The 20,966-nt window shown below is 31.6% G+C and overlaps 3 protein-coding genes and 1 long non-coding RNA gene across 5 annotated transcripts; 1 reads left to right on the forward strand and 3 right to left on the reverse strand.

Moving 5' to 3' along the window:
- The first annotated feature begins 660 nt into the window (after positions 1–660).
- Positions 661–4,331, forward strand: LOC110651697 (3beta,22alpha-dihydroxysteroid 3-dehydrogenase). The gene is made up of 8 exons (XM_021807091.2): positions 661–1,416; positions 1,701–1,850; positions 2,207–2,455; positions 3,257–3,343; positions 3,450–3,528; positions 3,666–3,772; positions 3,847–3,977; positions 4,051–4,331. Exons 1-8 carry the CDS (start codon positions 901–903, stop codon positions 4,151–4,153), a joined length of 1,422 nt encoding a protein of 473 aa, XP_021662783.2. The 5' UTR covers positions 661–900; the 3' UTR covers positions 4,154–4,331.
- Positions 4,332–4,479: 148 nt separating this feature from the next.
- LOC131172592 (uncharacterized) lies at positions 4,480–5,314 on the reverse strand. The gene is made up of 2 exons (XR_009143118.1): positions 4,718–5,314; positions 4,480–4,640 (listed from the first exon to the last, which is right to left on the reverse strand). It is a non-coding gene; the product is annotated as an uncharacterized LOC131172592 (long non-coding RNA).
- A 124-nt stretch (positions 5,315–5,438) lies between these two features.
- Positions 5,439–12,561, reverse strand: LOC110651695 (nuclear pore complex protein NUP88). Of its 2 annotated transcripts, none has more exons than XM_058133737.1 (9): positions 12,138–12,561; positions 11,322–11,473; positions 10,903–11,025; positions 10,259–10,403; positions 9,498–9,559; positions 8,944–9,160; positions 7,108–8,019; positions 6,280–6,529; positions 5,439–5,986 (listed from the first exon to the last, which is right to left on the reverse strand). In XM_058133737.1, exons 1-9 carry the CDS (start codon positions 12,414–12,416, stop codon positions 5,727–5,729), a joined length of 2,400 nt encoding a protein of 799 aa, XP_057989720.1. In that variant the 5' UTR covers positions 12,417–12,561; the 3' UTR covers positions 5,439–5,726. The 2 variants fall into 2 exon arrangements, with proteins under 2 accessions (XP_057989720.1, XP_021662781.2); XM_021807089.2 differs by lacking the exon at positions 12,138–12,561 and adding an exon at positions 11,596–12,106.
- A 2,061-nt stretch (positions 12,562–14,622) lies between these two features.
- LOC110651694 (uncharacterized) lies at positions 14,623–17,784 on the reverse strand. The gene is made up of 4 exons (XM_021807087.2): positions 17,176–17,784; positions 16,815–17,092; positions 15,078–15,259; positions 14,623–14,986 (listed from the first exon to the last, which is right to left on the reverse strand). The coding sequence occupies exons 1-3, from the start codon at positions 17,462–17,464 to the stop codon at positions 15,194–15,196; spliced, it is 633 nt and encodes a 210-aa protein (XP_021662779.2). The 5' UTR covers positions 17,465–17,784; the 3' UTR covers positions 14,623–14,986; positions 15,078–15,193.
- Between the last annotated feature and the right edge of the window lie 3,182 nt (positions 17,785–20,966).

A 20,966-nucleotide genomic window follows, 5' to 3' on the forward strand; every position in this document is an offset into this window, starting at 1 on the left:
TCTAAATTAATTTTATCATCTTATAAGTTAAGATTAATACTCTTTTAATATTATTCATTTAATAAAATTAGATTTGAGCCTTTTATTTTGATCTCTTTATTCTAAAAAAATAATTAAATTAAGTATTTAAATAAGAAATCAGACAGAATAAAAAGGAAAAACATGAATCTCATTGTTCATAATAATTAGGAAAAACATGAATCTCATTGTTCATAATAATTTAAGCACATTTATTTTTTATTTTTTCTAGAGAGAAAAAGAAGCTAGGCACTAGTTCCATGAGTAGAAGTTGCTTCCAAGTGTAAAGTTTATATTGATGTGAATTAATAATGTGTGGGCCATAAACATGGTGGCAACCTTTTTACATATAAAAATAGTAAATTGTTAATTAAATAACAAATTAAACAAATGAATTAACAGAATAATAAATTTAAATAGCAAAGATCATCATCATATGTAGGCATCAATTCAAAAGGAAACTGTTGAGAGAAAATTTCTAATAAATTCAAGGTGATAGACTATTTCCACAACCACATTTGTTAAATGCACAACTTCATTAACAAATTTTAATTAATTACACCAAAATACACTTAATTTTCATTTTTATTCTTTTTTTTCTTAGTTTCTTTCTTTTTTTACACTTTATATATGAGAAAGAAAGATAATATTATTTATACAGAGAAGGGAAGCTATCATATATTTATTCTCTCCCACATCCTCCTCTCTCCTGGATTCTTATCAGATACCCCTCGTGTGCTCTCTTTTCCCTCCATTAATGCCCTCTTCACTCTTCTCTGAAACTTGAACCTCCATCACCCTTTCCCTTCTCTGTCATAACTCTTTTCTTCCTTTATATGTATGTGTGAATGTTTTTCTAGCTAGCTGCCTCTTTCTCCTCTCATGGCCCTTCTTTTCTCTTTCCTTTTCTGGGGTTCTCTCTCTGCTCTTATCTTTATCATTCACCGGAAGTCTCAGCGCCAGAGGCTTCGTTTGCCGCCTGGGAACTTGGGCCTTCCCTTTCTTGGAGAGACTCTGCAGTTGATATCTGCATACAAGACTGAGAACCCAGAGCCCTTCATCGATGAACGAGTGAACCGGTTCGGTCCGTTGTTTATCACCCATGTTTTTGGCGAACCAACTGTTTTCTCTGTAGACCCGGAGACGAACCGCTTCATCCTTCAAAATGAAGGGAAGTTGTTTGAATCTAGCTACCCAAGTTCTATATCCAACTTGCTTGGAAAACATTCTTTGTTGCTTATGAAGGGTATTCTCCATAAAAGAATGCATTCTTTAACCATGAGGTTTGCTAATTCCTCCATTATCAAAGACCATCTTTTGGTTGATATAGACCGGTTGGTTCGACTCAACTTGAATTCCTGGACCGACCGGGTTCTTCTCATGGATGAGGCCAAGAAGGTATATATACATATATATGGAGAAATTAAATTGGAATATTAATATAGTATTTTAATCATATCACTGAGTTGACTCGGCGGTGGATCCTCCTAGTTATTTGCATGCTGCTAGCAACTAGTGATATACTACTAGTAATATGTCGTTTTCTAGTGTCACTCATCGATCTTGGTCATTTTCATGAGAGTTTTTTTTAATAAAATTTAAAATAAGAAAATTTTACATTTTTTATATTAATTATTCTATTTAATTATTGGGTTTTTTATTTTTTATTTATTTTTTTGCAGATAACATTTGAGTTAAGCATGAAACAACTAATGAGTTTTGATCCAGGAGAATGGACAGAGAGTTTAAGGAAAGAGTATATGCTTGTTATTGAAGGATTCTTCACTTTGCCTTTGCCCATCTTCTCCTCCACATATAAGAGAGCCATCCAAGTAAAGAAATAATCTTTTCTTTTCTTTCTTTTTCTTTCTCTATGCCTATTTTTGTTGTTTGTTTGCCAAGAAAATCCAAGAAAGAGAAAGGAAAAAAGAAATCAACATAATAATTGTATAATAGAAAATGACATTTTCTTTCTTTTTGAAGTCTCAAGTAGTAATAATTAATTAATATAATAAGTAATAATTAACATGGATTTATGGGGAAACATTCCATTGTAAAGTGGCAATATTCTTTTAATGATCATTTTGTTTTCTTGGATTTTTCTCAGCAAACCTAACAAGATTTATTCTTGAGATTTTTCATTTTTCTCGAGTCAAAAGAGTATTAATTATTATTTCAAAAATTGCAGGCTAGGATTAAGGTGGCAGAAGCTTTGAGCTTGATTGTGAGGCAAAGAAGAAGAGAAAGCGAGGAAGGAGAGAGAAAAAATGACATGTTAGGAGCTCTTTTCGCTGCCGACGACGGCGGCTTCTCCGACGAGGAAATAGTGGATTTCTTGGTGGCTCTTCTTGTTGCTGGCTACGAAACCACCTCTACTATAATGACTCTTGCTGTTAAGTTCCTCACTGAGACTCCTATTGCTTTGGCTCAGCTCAAGGTGTGACCTGTAAATCTTTATTTTAATAAATCTTTAATTTAATCAAAATTTACTAATAAATTTTATTTTATTAAAATTTAATTCTTGGGTAAAAATATATATATTCTAGTAAAGTGTATGGCTGTGTTGGCATTGGCAACGAGTTAGAAAATAGAATATATTAACCTGACTTCTTCTCTGACATCTGATCACTCTTGGTCTGTTTGACCATTTTGTCTTCCAATGAAATGACCTAAAAACCCTTAACAAAAATGGTTTAATGAGGGTATTTTGATCACTATATATTCATGCGGAAGAACATTGCATCATTGGGAACGTGTAGTGCTGATTTGAAGGGAAGGTCCATCCAACGGTGGTGATGGATGGTGGTGTCATGTAGTCACTACCACTTGCACTTTTTGATCCCTAGGATTTGTTTTTGTGATGGCCCTGATGGGTAAGGCCTCACCGTTGACCGCCTTTAGATCAGTGCAAAGTGTGGGTGGGCCCAGCTTTTACACCCTCTTGTTGTGTGAGTGACAAATTCTTATATACAATCAATCCATTATATATTTTATATATTTTGTATTCATTATAAATCTTGTGTGATACATCTGATCTAATACGATAATGAAAGAAAGAGTTGGATTGTTTATTGCAAAAGCTATCCTATAATAGGACATGGGAGCTATGTGAGAGCCCACAATCATAGGCCGCCCATAACAGGCACAAGTGAACTTTAGCTGCAGCATATGTAACATTGTGATGAGAATCATTTGTTTCTTTTTCTTGGTGAAACTAATATTAAATTTCATCTGGCAGGAAGAGCATGAGGGGATTAGGGCAAAAAAAATTGAGGTAGAATCACTTGAGTGGAGTGATTACAAGTCTATGCCTTTTACTCAATGTGTAAGTACACCCTTACATGGACAATGACTACTGAGATCCATTAATGGGGTTTGTAAAAGCTTGATGTTGATGTAGCTTTTCTTGCTTTTCATCTATGCTTTTTCAGGTTGTTAATGAGACTTTGAGAGTAGCAAACATAATTGGTGGGGTATTTAGAAGAGCAATGACAGACATCAATATTAAAGGTCAGAAATTTCTCTAATTAATATATCATTAACAGAATCATTTTCACATGAAATGTTGAAAAAATGCATAATATTATAATTCTCTCTAAGAAAGGATCATCTCAAGCTATAGTTTCATGCATCTCAATCCAATTCAGGTTACAAAATACCTAAAGGATGGAAGGTTTTTGCTTCATTTCGAGCTGTACATTTAGACCATGACCATTTCAAAGATGCTCGAACTTTCAATCCATGGAGATGGCAGGTAAATCTCTCCCCTCTTATACACATAATTTTGCATATTTATTAGATTAACTAATGAATGTTTGAAATGAAAAGAGCAACTCAGGGACAGTAAGTTCAGGGAATGCGTTCACTCCATTTGGAGGAGGACCAAGGTTATGCCCAGGGTATGAGCTTGCTAGGGTAGAACTCTCTGTTTTCCTACATCACCTGGTAACAAGTTTCAGGTATCATACGCATACCAACTCTTATTCATTTTCCTAGGTTTTCTTGAAACTAATACCCTTCATTCATGGACAGTTGGACTCCTGCTGAGGAAGATAAGTTGGTTTTCTTTCCGACAACCCGGACACAGAAACGATACCCCATTAACGTGCAGCGTCGAAACCGTGTAAAGAGTTAGATCAGGAGAGAAGGGAGAATGAGTAAAAGAATGTAGAAGAGCATGTAACACTATTGATGCAGGATCCAATAAAACTAAAAAGTAATAGAATAGCATGAGTAAATTATCAAATTAATGTGTTTCAAGTTGTGGAATCAATTATTAATAGAGGTGGGAATTAAGCATCATTTGCCTCCAAGTTGGAATTGTGCAGCAATCATTTCTGTTCTCATTAGGGAATTGGAAAAAAGAGGATAGAGGTTGGTGTTTTTTTTTTCTTTTTTTTTTTTTTATGGTATGCTTATCTAGAAGAGAAAAGGGAAGGGGGGAAAGGGGGCTCAAATTGCTTATTCAAGGGAATGTCCATTTAAAATATTTTAAACTTTAATGGGTGCCGTGATGAAATAGCATACCTTTAGGCACACATTTTAGCTCCAGAGTTGCAATAATTTACTGGGGAGGGTCGGTCAATCTTATGCAACTTCCACTACAAGAAAATGGACTGCACCTGCACATGGAGCAAAATGAAAACATACGCATATTAATATGGGCTAGGCTTTGAATTTTGTAGCCGAATTTGCCTACCTTGGACTCTGTTGAAGTAGGAGAAGGGCCGACTCTTTTCTAGGTGCACTCAATTTCCCTCAAGCCTCCAAAATTCCATTGAAATTTGAGCGCTTATTCAGCGTGCACAAGTTTCCGATGAAGCAAATACACTTAATCGAATGATTGATAATTCCAGTATTAATTAGGACAATTTATTAGACAAGGAAATTTGGAGTAAGGATACAGCTTAGCTAAACTTTAATCTCAAACTAATAAGTTGATTAGAATAATTTACTTTCTCCATGCCAGCTAATTAAAAGTTACTTTTAGCATGAGAAAAATTGGAACTGTTGAAAGGGAAGCAGAAACCAATCTTGAAAACCCCATGATTCCTGCACAAATCTAACAGTGACTATCTTTTTTCAGGTAAGAAATCAACTCTCTTCTTTCAGGAGTTTGGTGGAAGAAACTTCCTGTTCTCTCCATATCATTATCAAAATACAGGTCCATCAATTTCTAGTTAGGCCTGCAACAATTTAAAAAACCTGTGTTCACCGACTTTTTTGCTTTACTTGAATAAATCATCATTGAAGTCATTTTACTGCTACTTTTCCCAAATATATCATTATACAATCATGGACAAAGACGTCCGTATTAACTAAACTTTTTAAACATTCCAATGATTCCCAACCCTTTTTTTTTCTTCTATAAGAAAGAGTTCATATGGAAAATATCTAATCATCCAAAATACAAACCAATATAAAAGCTACAACTCTTAATAATATATCATTAATGATACAGTAATAACGTGAACAAAGGAATTAAAGTCGACACAGATGTGAAGAGGAATTCTGACCTGTATATACTTTTCTGCAACAGTAAAACCTCCTGACCAAAGCATCTTTCACACTTCGCCTGCCAAAATCCAAATGTTTTGGTCCAAGAGCAACATGGGTCCAATATAAAAGCACCTAATAGCATTCTTGCACTACAAACCAACATGGGAAACCAATATCTAAGACAAGAACCAAAAAGGTAGTATGTTTCATCATCTACTGCTTTCTTGACCTTTTAATACAGATTCAACAAGCTTAACTTTTTTGGAGTTTTCACTGTTGACAAGAGAGAGTTTTGCTAGCGAAGTTTTCAGTTGGGAGATTTGAACATCTTGGACATAATTCTTCCCTGAAAGTTGCCTTTGCTGATTCAACACATCAGCTTTTGATGATTGTGTGTGCCTTCTCAACCTTGATTTTAAAGTATCAATGGAAGTACGCAAAGCATCCAACTCAACTCCTGTAAAGTGGTCTGCCCAATAATGAAATAGTAAATAAAACGATGTCACGTAGTGATGTCAGGTAGTGATCAGCTATGCAACAATTGATGTACCATCATGAAATCCCACAAGAGTATCTCATGAAAAAACTGAGAAGCTACTAAAAAACAGAACTGAAATTTTGGTGAATGAGAAAGGTAAAAATATAAAGGCTTAGCTATAGGAAAAGAAATAAAAAATTGTCAGAATAAAATGGTTTTTGATGAATCAGAAATAACAAATAAAGTTCAAATAAAGTAATTGTAACAAGCATAGTATTTATTACCAAGCTCAGACTTAAATTCACGCTCTGCTCTCGACAAAGGTTTCTTGTGAGCACCAGGCAAATTCCTTAAGCGCTCCAAGCGTTGTTCCAGAAGATTGTGTACCTGGATTGCACGATCAATCCTCTCCCCCAATCCTGACTGTTTCTCCTCCACTTTCAACAGCTTCTCTTGTGCCTCACTCAAGCGAGCATGCTGGTCATCAATGATTCTCTTCAAGTGAGGGCCATGGTGCTTGAGCTCGAAAAACACCTGCAGAAGTGGAAAATAACATCTTTATATAACTAATAAGTCCATTTAACCCACAACAATATTTAATATGGCTAAGTTGAAGATTCTGCAATGTATACAGAACACAACCAAACTTAAAAGTCAGAGCTTTATTGCCACAAGTTCAAATATCAGAAATGGTAATAACAATCACAATTTCAAATGCAAATAAACTTAAAAATATAAAGCAGAAACAACAGATCTCCAGTCTGGGGCAATTGAAGTATTGGACCCTATCAACTGTAATTAAGAAAGCAGAACCAATAATCATGCCTAAAAATCCTCTAAAACAAAAACATCACATGCCTTGAATCAAGTGCTAACAGTTTTTGCTTAGCTCATTAGACTTAACCCTTCAGTTGTCTTAATGTCACTTGTGACGGTTGCCAACTAATTGCTGGTTCATGGTTGTATGGTGAAAATAATTTCCCTTCCACAAACTAGAACCATCAGTGATGGCAAAGAAAAAGGCATGTTCTATTGTGAAGAGACATGGCCTAGATAAGCAAGAACCAAATAAAATGTGATTAGAAAATTTACGCAGGATTGGACTTTCTCACCTTATGAGCATATTCAACATAATTTTCATGAAAAAGCTTGAAATACTGATGCAGAGATGATCGGCCTTCAATAGAATCAGCAGCAACAGATCGAAGATTTGATGAGGCCTGAGGAACAAGAACCACCTTAGGACCACTAAGAAGTTCTTTGCTTATGATGTATGGAGTTTCTCCCTCTTTCCATTCTTCAGAGATTGGGGATTTCTTCTCCACATCAACATGTATGGGAAGCAGTAAATTCCATGTTTTCATTTCAAGCACAAAACATTCTTGCATTGAGGTGACTCCTATAATCCATGAGTATCCAAATGAATCTGATAATGCCTCAAAACCACATAGGGGTGAGGACTTATCTGCCTGGCATGTGCTAAGGACAGGATGCACAGAGGGAGCTCGGACAGTCTCTTCCTTCCCACTGGACTGACTGGTAAATGGAAGAAAATGCAACAATATTGAATCTATCCCACCATCATGAACTGAATAGATTCTTTCAGGCATAAGAGGATCAGAAAACATCATAATATTATATCCACTTTCTGTTTTCCTAGGCAAAGCCAAATCCACAATTGCAAGTCTCAACAATGGCGGTGGATGACTTAACCAAACAGTATGATCAAGTGGTTGATCAAGCTTCACAACAGGAATCTCACTCGAGGTCAATTCACAAATCATTGCAAGAGCACAAATACGGTCATGGGAATCAACACGAACACGAGGTGGGTTATCAATAGTCCAGACTGGCTGGATTTCATCAGCCAGTGCATCTATTTGCAATTGCCCCCCACTCCATGCGATCACCAAAATTGAATCTTTGCTGATGACATTATAGAGAAAACTGACTGCACGACCTTCACATTCTACACCCCGAACATCCAAGTCTTCTTCCCCACCATGTACTCTCTGTAAAGGGCCCTAGATAAACAAAACAAAAAGGTTTGTTAGTTTCTTGAAGATATCAAATTTAATGCTGCAAATTTCGTGCAGCAAAAATTTTAGCTTAAAAAATTCAAAACCTTCTTCACAGGAAAACATTAATACAATCTATCCAGACCTGCTACGAAAAATCATGGGAGTGTGTATTGAGATTTGAGAGATGTGCAAGGCCATCCTTTCGAACGTCTGAAGACCTCCATAAGAAGTCATTCAATTGAGTAAATAGAATAATTAATATCTAGATGTATTGACTATTAAAACTGATTACAGTGCTGAACGAAAATTATTAGAGTCTCAAGGTCATTCAAACCAACGCAATTAAGAAGAGAAGGAGAGAGAGAGAGAGAGAAGAAGAAGAAGAAAAAGAAAAATTCAAGTGAGTGTGAACTTGCACATTACAAAGCCAAAAACAACCACTACAAGTTATAAGGACATTTTTAGAATGTGAATGGTAGACAACCACGATAAGTAAACATGATTGCATGGAAAATGAAATTTGTTAAGCATTTCTAGTTTAATTGAATCAAGAAGGTCAACAAGATGAAGCATTTAACATTCTCATTAATCCATATGTGCTCAACTTGTCTGATTACATCAACATAAGATTAATACCAAATAAATATCAAAGTTAATTCAACATACAGGCATTCTCAAACAAAGGTTCTAATTTCTTCTTGCACATACAGTGCTAAAAGTTTTGTAATACAGCATACTTAGGAAAATCATTTATTTTTAGAAACATGCCTGTTTGGCAATGTGTCTAGAAGAACAATGTTTGACACAAACACATATCCACCATCCACACCGTCAAAACTGGTTAGGCACAAGTACTTCACAATTTCGATATGTTTGTATAATACAGGCAGTTATAAGAGATGTACAGTAAACAATAAATAAATATACCTGTAAACAAAGTGATGCATCAAATAAAACATAAGGTCGAGCTTTTAATGCCAAAAGATTTTCCCCTTCCATGGCCCCATTATCTAACTCAGGAAATGTTGCTTCCAACCACGAGATTGCTAGATTAGAGTTACTAACAGCTGTCTGATTTGCAGATTTCAGGCCAAATGTGTGGGCATCTCTATATATCTCCAATACTGACTCCCATTTGTGGACACTGTTACACTCAACTTTGATCAGCATCAAATATAAAAGCATCCAGTATATAAAGATTGTATTAAACAAGCAGCAGAAAACAACAGAATAATAATTAAACAATATCTAAAAAGATAATCACACATGGTCAAGGCTAGTCAGCATATAAGCAGACCATAATATGATACATGAAGTCACACATGTAGGATCATCATGATTCCATTTTTTGAGGCACGTGATTTTCCAAAATGTTAACAGTGTAAAAGACCGCAATGCCATCTATCACTCCCCAAAGGAAAAAATAAGCAACAAAATCTTGCAGTTTCAGATATTTGAAGAAGATAAAAGATGAAAAGCACCTTCCAAATGGAACAATTGGGCAAAGGATATAAACTGAACCGTCACTGAATAAAGTAAAAACCTGCATAATTACCAAAAGTTAATTAATTAATAAATGGATAAATAAGTGATGAAGCTGCTACACAATGAAAACACTAGTATTCAAATAATCCAATGAGCATGTAACACAATTAAAAATAATGAGAATGCAGAAAACTTGTTATTAGGCTGGATATTGGTATTGAAATCAACTCAACTCAACTCAACTCAACTCAACTAAGCCTTTATCCCAAAAATTTGGGGTCGGCTATATGGATTCGCTTTCTCCACTCTAAACGATTTTGGGTTAAATCCTCAGAAATGTGTAAATTGGTATTGAAATCAAAATATATTAAATGGAGAACAACAGGAAACAGCATCAAGACTTGATGTTGATGCTATAATGCCTCAGAAAGTAATTACGAATAATAGCTATAATGCCTCAGAAAGCATCTGCGAATGATATTGACAGAATCTTAAGCACAAAGGATATTTGTCCAGAAAAATTTGCAGCTAATGTCAAAGATTAGCACTTGAAAATTACAACTAGTTTCCACTTTCTAGAACAGAAGACCACAACTACAACCAGAATATTAGAACTAAGCACCTAAATTATACACCAAGAGAAACTGTGAACAAGGGAGTACCAGAAATATATTCACGTGCATACATATATATACATCATGTATTAATAATAAAATACTAAACATCATGTAGCATTATAGATGTCAACTAAACTTACGCTAAACCTGTCCCACAAGTGGTCTCCTCCAAAAGAAAAATCTACTGGACAGATTGATGCAGCATGTCTAGGTCTACCTGGTTCGACTGGCTGTAGATAATACTCCTGCTCTGGTCGCAGGAGATCTGAAGACAAATCAAAAAGTCTAGCAAGGAACAAGGAAAAAGGAAAATGTCAAAATGACATAAATCCCATCCACACCCAAAAGCAACATTCACAAACATTAATAATTGAGGACCACCTTTATCAAATTTTTCTTGCAAAATTTCAAGTTGACATACTTCAGATGACCACAGATACAAGCTGGCATTATTACAAAATTAAATTAATTAATATTTTTTTTTATACTTTGAATTGCCACTACTATGAGAAAAAATTAACCTTGATCATGTGACTAAATTGCAGCAGCAATCCTATTAATTTAACTTGGTCATGAGTTTCAGTGTTATCTAACAATTTCACTTATAATACTCTTTTCTGCATGCTGCTAATCAATATGAACCAACAACTTAACTCTGCCAGAACAATCACCATATTTAGCATCTCTTCCTTTGTTTGTTGAGATGCAGGCACTCAGATAAGTAAATACACCTCCATTTCTCAAAATGATGTAGTCCAAATAATCAAAATAAAAATTGTGATACCTGAAAACAGAGTCAGAAGAAAGGATTCCTAAATGTGTATCACTGTAAGGGTGCCATGCAACTTGCAGCGTGCGTATCAAATTGCTTTCATTGAAATAGATTTGGGAACCAACTGAAACAGTCCTGCACAGGAGGTGAACAACAAAATGGGAGTTTTATAGCAGCCCAAAGATTACAGTTACAATAAACTAAAACAATTCAATAAAAAGAGGGTATGTATATGCATATTCATTGCATGGTGGATCTACACATGTTACATGTATACATATACCAATGTGCCATTACTTTAGGTAAGTAATGGGCTTGCTAAAAAATTGATTAAGGGTTACAATCTAAATCATAAATTATTCATCAAAACAAATCCAGAATCACAAATCACATCACACACACACACACACATAACCAATTTCCATCAGTACCTGCAAACAATGGCTTTGTCCTTGTCAGAAGTTCGTCCATAGAGGTACATAACACATAGGCCATCTGAACCAGCCAAAAGCAATGCAGAGCCATTTCTATTGATGGAGATTTTATTAACCACAAAGTCAATCTGCACATCTGCTAGCAATACCTAATAAAACGTGGGCATCATTAACTGCACACTTCAAGGCTTGATAAAATAACCCAGTTAATGAAACTATTTAACCAGATGCCTACAAGCTAGAAATGTAAATGTTCAACGACAACAAGCACCTTGCAAAGAAAAACTTATAGAGGGAAAAGACCACTGAACTTTGTTGTTTGCAGCTTAAAAAACATTACATTAAATTTCTAACCCGTGCCATAACCTATATGCGGATACTGCATTGCGGTCCCTTCAAATTGAATCCGATTATAGTTCATAGATATTGCACCACTCTTCCCTTCAAATTGAACTCTATCACTCCCTAATCTATTGTTGCAGAAACTCGGCTTTTTCAGTTCATAACCCATTCCTTTTTCTCCTATTGTTATATAGCAAGCCTGAATCGAGCAATGGACCAGGAACCAAAAGCATTTCAATAGGCCTGACACATATCAATCTATTTAACACAAGAATTACCTGGCCGGAGCGGAGTTGCACTGTTATTGTACTAAAAATATGAACATTCATTCTACCCCAAAAAAAAAATGAACCCTCAGGAAATTTAAAAGGAATGCTAAGCCGAGATTACGTCAAATTCCCAGTTATCTCCTCCACTTTCCTGAACTTTCTCAGCAACCAAACAGTAGAGAGAGAGAGAGAGAGAGAGTACCCTCCAAGGAGTAGCAGCGAGGACAGAGGTGGGTTCAGGCTCGCCGAGCCGAATAGAAACGCGATGAAGACAATGCTTGCTCGAATCCCAATAATACAACCTAGAACACCCGTCCCATGCCAACAGGTTCCTCGGCGCTCTAGCAGCGGCGTCTGCGTCGGCTACAGAAGTGAAGAGAGGGTGGGACTTCAGTGGGACCCACTGGACATCTTCTTTGGGAGTTAGGGATCGCGGAGAGGAATCCACATTCGACTCAGTCAGCTCGAAGTTGAATCTCATTTTCACTCTGTTTCTCTTATTCTCCAGAATCTCACTGTCTAATTTTTCGATAGAGTGCAAAGCGGGAGGAATTGGCCCTAAGCCCTGCCTGCAGGTGCAGCTTGCAAAATTTTCGGGAAGATGCGAAGTGATGCGACATCGTTCCAGATTTCTTTAGACTTTAGAAGGCGGAGTTGAATTGCAACTTCGCTAAACTAAGTTAGAACGACGCCGTGTCTTATAAAAAAAAACAATTTTTTCAATTCACTAACAAATATTAACTAATATAAGCACACTTTGCCTGAAATTATTCTTTTAATAATATAAATATTAATATGCTAATATTATAATTTTTTAGTAAATGGATAAACTTATATGTTTATTATAACTTATCCAAATCTATTAATAAAAATGTTTAATCCATCTTTGAAATAAATTAAATAGTTAATTAAATGATTGAGTATGAATAGTTAATTAAATAAAATAAATAGTTAATTAAAAAAATGATTGAATATTAACAAATGCTGGAGAAAAAGGAACTCATTTAATCATTATGAAATTGCATAATATACAAATTTATTGACAATCAAATTTTATTCCTTTTTAATTTCATTTAAATTGTATTTATTAAAATTGTTGCTAATGATTTAATAGAAAAAATGTTTTTTTTGGTAGAACTCTTAATAAATTGTATGGTTTATCCGAATTTTTTTTTAATATGAGTAAATTAATTTATATGGTAAAATAGGCTTATTTGATAAAATAAAAAATATATATATATATTAACATGTTATTTGTCAAAATATGAGATGTGATATGACAAATAACAACTATGGCTTAAACATATATAAATTTAATTATTTGATAAAATTTTAAAAAAATAAAAATATAGAATTATTGACTAAAACACTTTTGGTTATTAAAATCTTTTGATTAAATTAATTAAGTGATGTTGTCATGGATTTAGGCGTACTCGGTCAATGTTCAATGGCTAAATCCTGAATGACTTGAAAATAAAAAGAAATGTGAGGTCCGTTGGCTGTTTGATAGTCGCTATAATGCTCAAGTCAATGATGGAATTTATTAAAAAATTGCAAAAAGTATTATATTTTATTTAGTTTTTCACAATGTACTTTATTTTGAGTTTTTGGACTTCTTTATATAGGGATAAGAATGGTAGTTATTCGAAATCTCAGCATGATCTTTATTATTTCCTTATTTAGGTTATAACGAAATACACATTAATTATCGTGTTTGATCTCAGCTGCGATCTACGATGTGATCCCGATTGTTTTGATTTCTTCATTGATACACATCTATCCGAACTTGAGTGAGAGACATTTCCTATCAAAATTGCCCTAGAGATCGCCTTTGAGCTCAAATCCAAAATGTGTGCGAACCTCAATCCGAACTCATCATGATCGGTTTTTTTGGCTCCTCCATATCATTAAGTGTTCATATAATTGTATAAAATGATTTTTAAATAATTTTACTTATGTCCTCTATTTGTATTTTTATAACCATTGATTTGTTAGTATAATTAGTGGTGATTTTTCTACTAGAATTTTTTTTTTTAATATAAAAAAATTTAAGGAAACTTAGTTTATAGATTAAATCAGTAAAATTATAAACTTCATTTATCATATTATTTATAAATTAAATTAATAAAATTATTTTATTATAATATAATTATAAATAAATGTGATTTTTTTATATTTATATATTATAAATAAATATGAATGGTATTAAATGCTTTAAGTGACTTACTTTATAATCACCATGATAATTTGAATCTATCTAAATATCTCTCATTAAAGAAAGCTTTTCATTTTATTGAATGTTTTGCACCCAACCTATGGTGATGATAGATGATTGATAATTCTTAAACTTAGGATCCCTTTGTTTTGATGAAAAATATTTTTTTAATTAAAATGAAAATAAAACTATTTTTAAGAAAAATAAATTTTTACTTAAAAAAAAAAAGTTATTTTTCAGAATTTCACAATTTTATTAAAAATGTGAAAACACTACGTGAATGAAATAAATACTTATTATTAATTTAACATTACAATCAAATAATTAAAAATGTTTTTAAGAAAAAATATTGTTTCAAAAAATATTTTTCACAAAAATTATTTTTCATATATAAATTATTTTTTACGAAATAAACGAAATCCTAATATTTATTTAATTAATTAATTAATTCAAATTCAACAAATAAAATACATAGTAGGAAAAGATTCTTGATTAGAACATCTTGCACAAGTTCATATCCCACATTTAACAATTGGGTTTCATAACAAGGGTATTGGATAGTATGCAATCACCCTTCAACATTAAATAAGTACAAAAAAATCTATATGACTTAAAACTAAAAAAGAAAATTAAAAAAAAAATGCTAGATGTATCCTCTAGCCACAGCCTCTATAGTGAATCAAAAACCACTGATATACAATTCTGATTAAAATCTAAACTCGAAATCTTATAATTTTAAAGACAAATTTAATATTTTGGCATATGTACTCAAAATCCCTTTTGTTAGTTTGGCTTCCCCAGTAAATCTCTAGCTTGCAGGTTGCCTTTGGATAAGCCTGTGCCCAAAAAAAAAGGAGCCAAGTGAGACATATAGTGCCACTTTCAAATGGGTTATAGGCTTATGGGAAAGGGGTTTTTGAGCATTACCTGCAACTGGACACTGAAGAATTTGATTTTGCTAATGAGAGAAATGAAGAAAAAAAAATAGAAATCTGTGTAATGTTGTTGTTAGTCCTTGAATTCATTGATTGTTACTGCAGAAATCACTTTACTCTCTCTTGTTTTGGAATCTTTTTATACCCAGGAAATCCATTCTTGAAAGCAGAAACCTGCACACACATGACAGAACCTACGTTAATACAATTTCATAATGTATAGCACTTTGATGATACAAATTGATAAATGCTTTTTTTTTTTTTTTTGGCAATTACAAATTGATAAATGCTTATTGTCACTTTCATATGGAATCAAAATCTAAGCAATTTGACAAAAGCGAGCAGAGAAACTAAAGAAGTGTGAACTCAACTCGAGTTTACAGATTAGCAACATATATTATGGTCATTTTTTAGTTTTTTTTAAAGAAATTATAGCTGTGGGAAAAGAATAAAGGAATGGGAGATTCTTGAAGTTGGTTTGTGAAAAGAATGAGAACTCATGAGTTTGGTAATTGGATTCCTTGAAAAGAAGGAATAGGTTCTTGCTGTGATAGGACAAAAGAAATGTGAGCTCTAATGCAAAATAGCATAATAATAATAATAAAGTCAAGTTTTGCAAGTTGCCCATCACAGATGGTGGCTGCCCATCACAGATGGTGGCTGCCCGTCACAGATTCTGAGTATAATACAAAGATTTATTGGTTTGACCAAATGGGGATTAGGATGGGCTCAAGGTCAGGTGAAGAACATGTGTTCCAATTACACTATATCACATGCCAGCTAAAATCTTTTTTAAAGGAAAAAAATTGGCACATACTGACCTTTTTTTTTTCTATGGTTGAGCCATTTGAGGCTGTCAGTTGTAAATGGACAATTTCAGAAAATATCATAAACATGGAGGTTTGCTAGGGGAATTTTCATTGGCATCTTAAGTTAACACTTAATAATAATAATAATATTTGTCTAACCTGATTTGATCTAGTGGTTGAAAGCATGTAACTTTCTTATAAACACAGATTCAAGTCGCGATTCCTCTACTCAAAAGAATGATCATATTTAATTTAACAATATTATCAAATTTAAATTTAAATTTCCCCATATATTAATTAATTAGATTTTTAAACATTTTACTTCAATATAAGTTTTTTAAGCAAAATCAGGTGATTTTTCAGAGAGTTTTAAAAAATTATAAAAATGAACAAAATTTTTGAAAAAAAATAATAAATTACAAAGTTTTTATATCATTAATGACAATTCACACTATATTTTCACTTTTTTTTTAATTTTTAAAGAAATTTAAAATGTTAAATTATAATTAATAAAAGACCAATTCAAATAGACAAATAGTTTGTTTTGGACCTTCCAGAATAATGAAAACAAAATTTCAACCCTTGTACAGTTGTGTTGATTAATAGACAATTCAATAGTTTCCTACTCAACCAAATGAAATTTCATAGGCCTCTCATTGCAAGCAATTAAGGAAGTGGTGAAGATGTGACAATTCAATAGTTTCCCATTAAACCAAATGAACAATTAGTTATTCTAATTATTTTTGTAATATTACTTAATCAAATTGGTGGCTATTCTCTTAATTTGGTAAATTTTTCTTCAAGGATAGGTCCTGAGTTTTTTGAAAACACCAACTGGTTGGCTATTCTCCTAATTGGATACTACTTTCCAATTCACATCATCTTAAAAGAGAAAGAAAAAGAAAAGAAAGGAAACTTACAGCTTCAATGTCAATTTTGTAAACCAGAAGCTTTCTTCTTTCTTTGCAACTTGTTCTATATGCCACAACTATATGACCAATTGCTAAAACCCATGAGCAAATGAACAAGGCAATTTCCATGGCTTTTACATACTCTTCTCCATCATTCATTCTTGAAACACTGAACACATATGGTGCTTTCAATGTCACATAAATTAGAGATAACACAGAACATATAGTTGTAATCCCCAAGTATGGTCCTCCTGAAAGCCTTGGCCCATCACACAAGCTGTAAACACCTGCAGAGAAAATCAATGATTAAATTAATAAATCATCAAAAATCAATTAATAATTACCGTAGAATATGAATCTGTGAACTTACAGATGATGACTGCTGATCTTATGATGGATACGAGGGGAATATCAATGAGGGAATATCTAAAATCATAGTTACTGAAATGGGTAGAGAGGGTTTTAAAAGATAAAGAAGAAGAAGAAGAAGAAGAAAGAGAAGCAGATAGAAGAGAAAAAGGAAGAAGGGTATCAGCTATAACAAGAAGAACAGGAGCAGAGAAAAGAAGGAAAGAGATTAACATGGTAATCAAGAAGAAAACAGTCTTCAAAATTCTCAATATTATAATAATTGATTTCTCTTCCATTGCAAAACCCATCTCTTCTTTTCCTTTCTGGATTTTTGGGTTAATTTCTTGAGTGATCTTAAAGATGTATGTACAAGAAAAGAAGGTAGAAGAAGAAGAAGAAGAAGAAGAAGAAGAAGACTGTTGCTATGGTGGCTAGCTAGGTAGAGATATGATGAGTGTTAGGGGAAGTAGAGAGAGGGGCTTAAAAGGAGATGAAGAAAATGCAAAGAGACATTTCTTGGGAAATATTTTAAAGGGAAGAGTAAGAAAATGAAAAGTGCCATGGAAGGTGCAGGCTTCAAGGCTTCAACGTTTTTGACCAGACTTGTCTGCAAGGGAAATAGAGTGGAGAATTACCAGTCAAATAAGCCAATGATTATTAATTAACTGCAAAACCTAACAGCTAGCTAAAGTTTTCCCTTTTCTTCCTCTTCAGAAATGGAGAATCCAACCTGAATTTTTTAAATTCAATGTAAATACAGTGAAATATGCTCACTATTGTGCTATGAATGTCATTTAATTATTAATTTTTTTAATTATTTATGATCAATAATATTTTTAGATTAATTTTTATATTTGAAATTATTTTTTATATAATTTTAAAATATGTTTTTCATTTAATATAAATAATTTTAAAATGAAACTAATGAAATTCAACTCTTACATGAAATAAAAGAGAATCTCATTTTTATTGATTGAACTAATTATATTTGATTTATTTCCTTATTATTTATTTGTTATTCATGTCATATTATAAAAATATTTAATTATTATAAATGAATTATAATTTAACAATATTAAATTATTTTTAAATTTTGAATAAAAGAGTATTCCTATTTTTTAAAAATATTTAGATTAAAGCCTCCATTCTAGTTTTTTTTTTATAGGTTTCTCACACTCCATTGCATTCTTTTGAGAACTACACCATTAAAATTCAAATTGTTACTTTGCATATTATTAAAGATGTTAGATTTATGTGTCAAGAAAATTTATGAATTTATACCAAATTTTATGAATTTAATTCAATTCAATGGGAAGTGACATATTTTTAGCCTAAAATAACATCCTGTGAGATGCATTGTTGGACAATTTATTACTAAATTATTTATACTTATAAATAGAAATAATATTTAATTATCAATAATAATGTAAAGAGTCAAAATCAGACTAAGACTAAATCATCTCACCAGATTAATCACTATGCCACCACTCTCGGTCACTATTGCACTCATTCAAATAAGAAGAAATGGTTATTCATATTGTTATTTTAAGGGATAAATTTAAAGAATTATCTCACCAGACTAATCACTGTGTTACCATCCTCGGTTATTATTGCATTCATTCAAATAAGAAGAAAATGTTATATTTATATTGTTATTTTGAAGGATAAATTTCAAGAGTCGTCTCTGAATTTTAGAGGTAGTAATAAAATTATTTCTAAATTTGAAAATATAACATAAATCTTTCTGAAATTTAAGATTTTATATAGTAAAAATCATTCTAATATTTAATAGCTAATTTATACAATCCAAAATAATAGTAACGTGAATAATTTTTTCTCATTTATGTGATAGTGACAAAACTAGTTATGATTGTCTTCACAAATTAATTATAAAATAATTTTAACCGTATAAAATAATAAAATATTATATATATAACAAATAATTAAAGAAATTATGCCTTAAAAAAAATTATTCACGTTATTATTATTTTCGATTGTCCATATTAATATGTTACTTATAAATTAATTATTAAGAGTTAAAATAATTTTATTGTGTAAAAATTTAAAATTTAATTAATTTTATGTTATATTTTAAGTTTAGAAACGGTTCTGTAATAATTTTTAAAATTTAAGGATAACAATTTAAATTTATTATTAAGTAAATGAAGAAAGAGAAAATGCGGGAAAAGTATGTTTTTTATTATTATTATTTTTTTAATGGAGGTACATTTGGCCGCGTAATATAACGGATAAATAAGAATACTTGAAGCCAATCAAGCGGGTATGGTGGAACCGACCGATTGGAATCATGTGATCACATGCAAGAGTTTGTCTTCTCGAATCTTTAAGAGTTATTATTTAAAATAAATAAACAAATAATTTTTTTTTATTTAAATTGAATTGTTTTTGGATTTTCTTTTGAATTGGATGATTAAATTAATCTGTTGGTAGTTGGTAGTTACTCTCAATTTGAAAAACAACAACATACACAATTCAAATTTCAATCTATGAATTTTATTTTATTTTATTTTTTTGGAATTGAAATCTATGATTTGTTAATTCCCTTATCCACCTACTTTTGAATGGGGATACCCTCTTGTGCAATAGCTTGAGAGAGGCCTATGCCTAATTGCCTAGCTTGCATTGCAATATGCTTGGAGTTACCCATGATAATTAAATCTTAATTTGTATTATTTACCTTTAATTATTGCAATATTAAGGTGGCTAATTAACTTATCTAGGTGATGGGCCTTTGGATGTGCCTATCTCTATCTCCATTCAATGAACTCTTCAAATTAATCCTTAATTCTGTTTAACATTGCTGAAATAGTTTTCAAAATATATTAGTTATATATTATTGAAAAATAATTTAAAATTAAATATTATAAATTCTAGTGATAAAAATATCAAAATAATATAATTACTTTTTTAAATTAATTTTTTCAAAATATTAAAATAATATTTTTTATTAAAAAAAAATTATCCCTTCAATCTCAATATCTGATAGATACTAAATTATTAATTAATTTTTAACAAACATGCATGCAAAAGATAATTTCAGTTGTAATTTTTAATAATAATTACAAGGTAGGATATATATATCCATTTTATAATAAACATAAAATTAATTAATTCTTTCAAGATTCGTGATTAATATTTTTAATAATATATATTTTCAAATATTAAAACTAAGTTTTATCTTAAAAGTATAGTAAATCTTATCATATATGAATAAGTTGAAATATATAAAATAATATTAATAATTTAATAATCTAGTTAATTAATCAATAGATAAATTTAATTAATTTTTCTTTATTTTTAAATATAAGGAATAGTTGATTTTTTGAAATTCGAGTGCTTTTATCTATCTATTTTGAAATTCATCGCTTTTATACTTTATAATGAGATCGGTAAATGACTACCTATATTAAAAAGTAAGAGGCATTTTCGAAAATTTATTATATAAAAATTACTGTGAATAAAATTATGAATTAATATTCAATTATTATATACAAGTCATAAGTCAAGTCCAACCTCATTGTATATACATAGTTGAAATTCAAATAAATGAAAAAAAAAATGCAAATATAAAATATTGTCCATGCTTAAATTGAAGCGCTTAAACATTTTATTATAAAAAAAAAAAACACTTAATTAAACATTTAGAAACTTAATTGAAAATGGCATTATATTAGCTTATAAAAAAAATCTTCAATTTTCATATTTATAGTTAAATAAATTTAATTACTAACATATAATTCATCTGACATACTCTGATTTGAGCTCCTACTTTTTTAATCATACATACAC

The sequence above is a fragment of the Hevea brasiliensis genome, chromosome 14 (genome assembly GCF_030052815.1).
Source record: "Hevea brasiliensis isolate MT/VB/25A 57/8 chromosome 14, ASM3005281v1, whole genome shotgun sequence".
Classification (NCBI taxonomy): domain Eukaryota; kingdom Viridiplantae; phylum Streptophyta; class Magnoliopsida; order Malpighiales; family Euphorbiaceae; genus Hevea; species Hevea brasiliensis.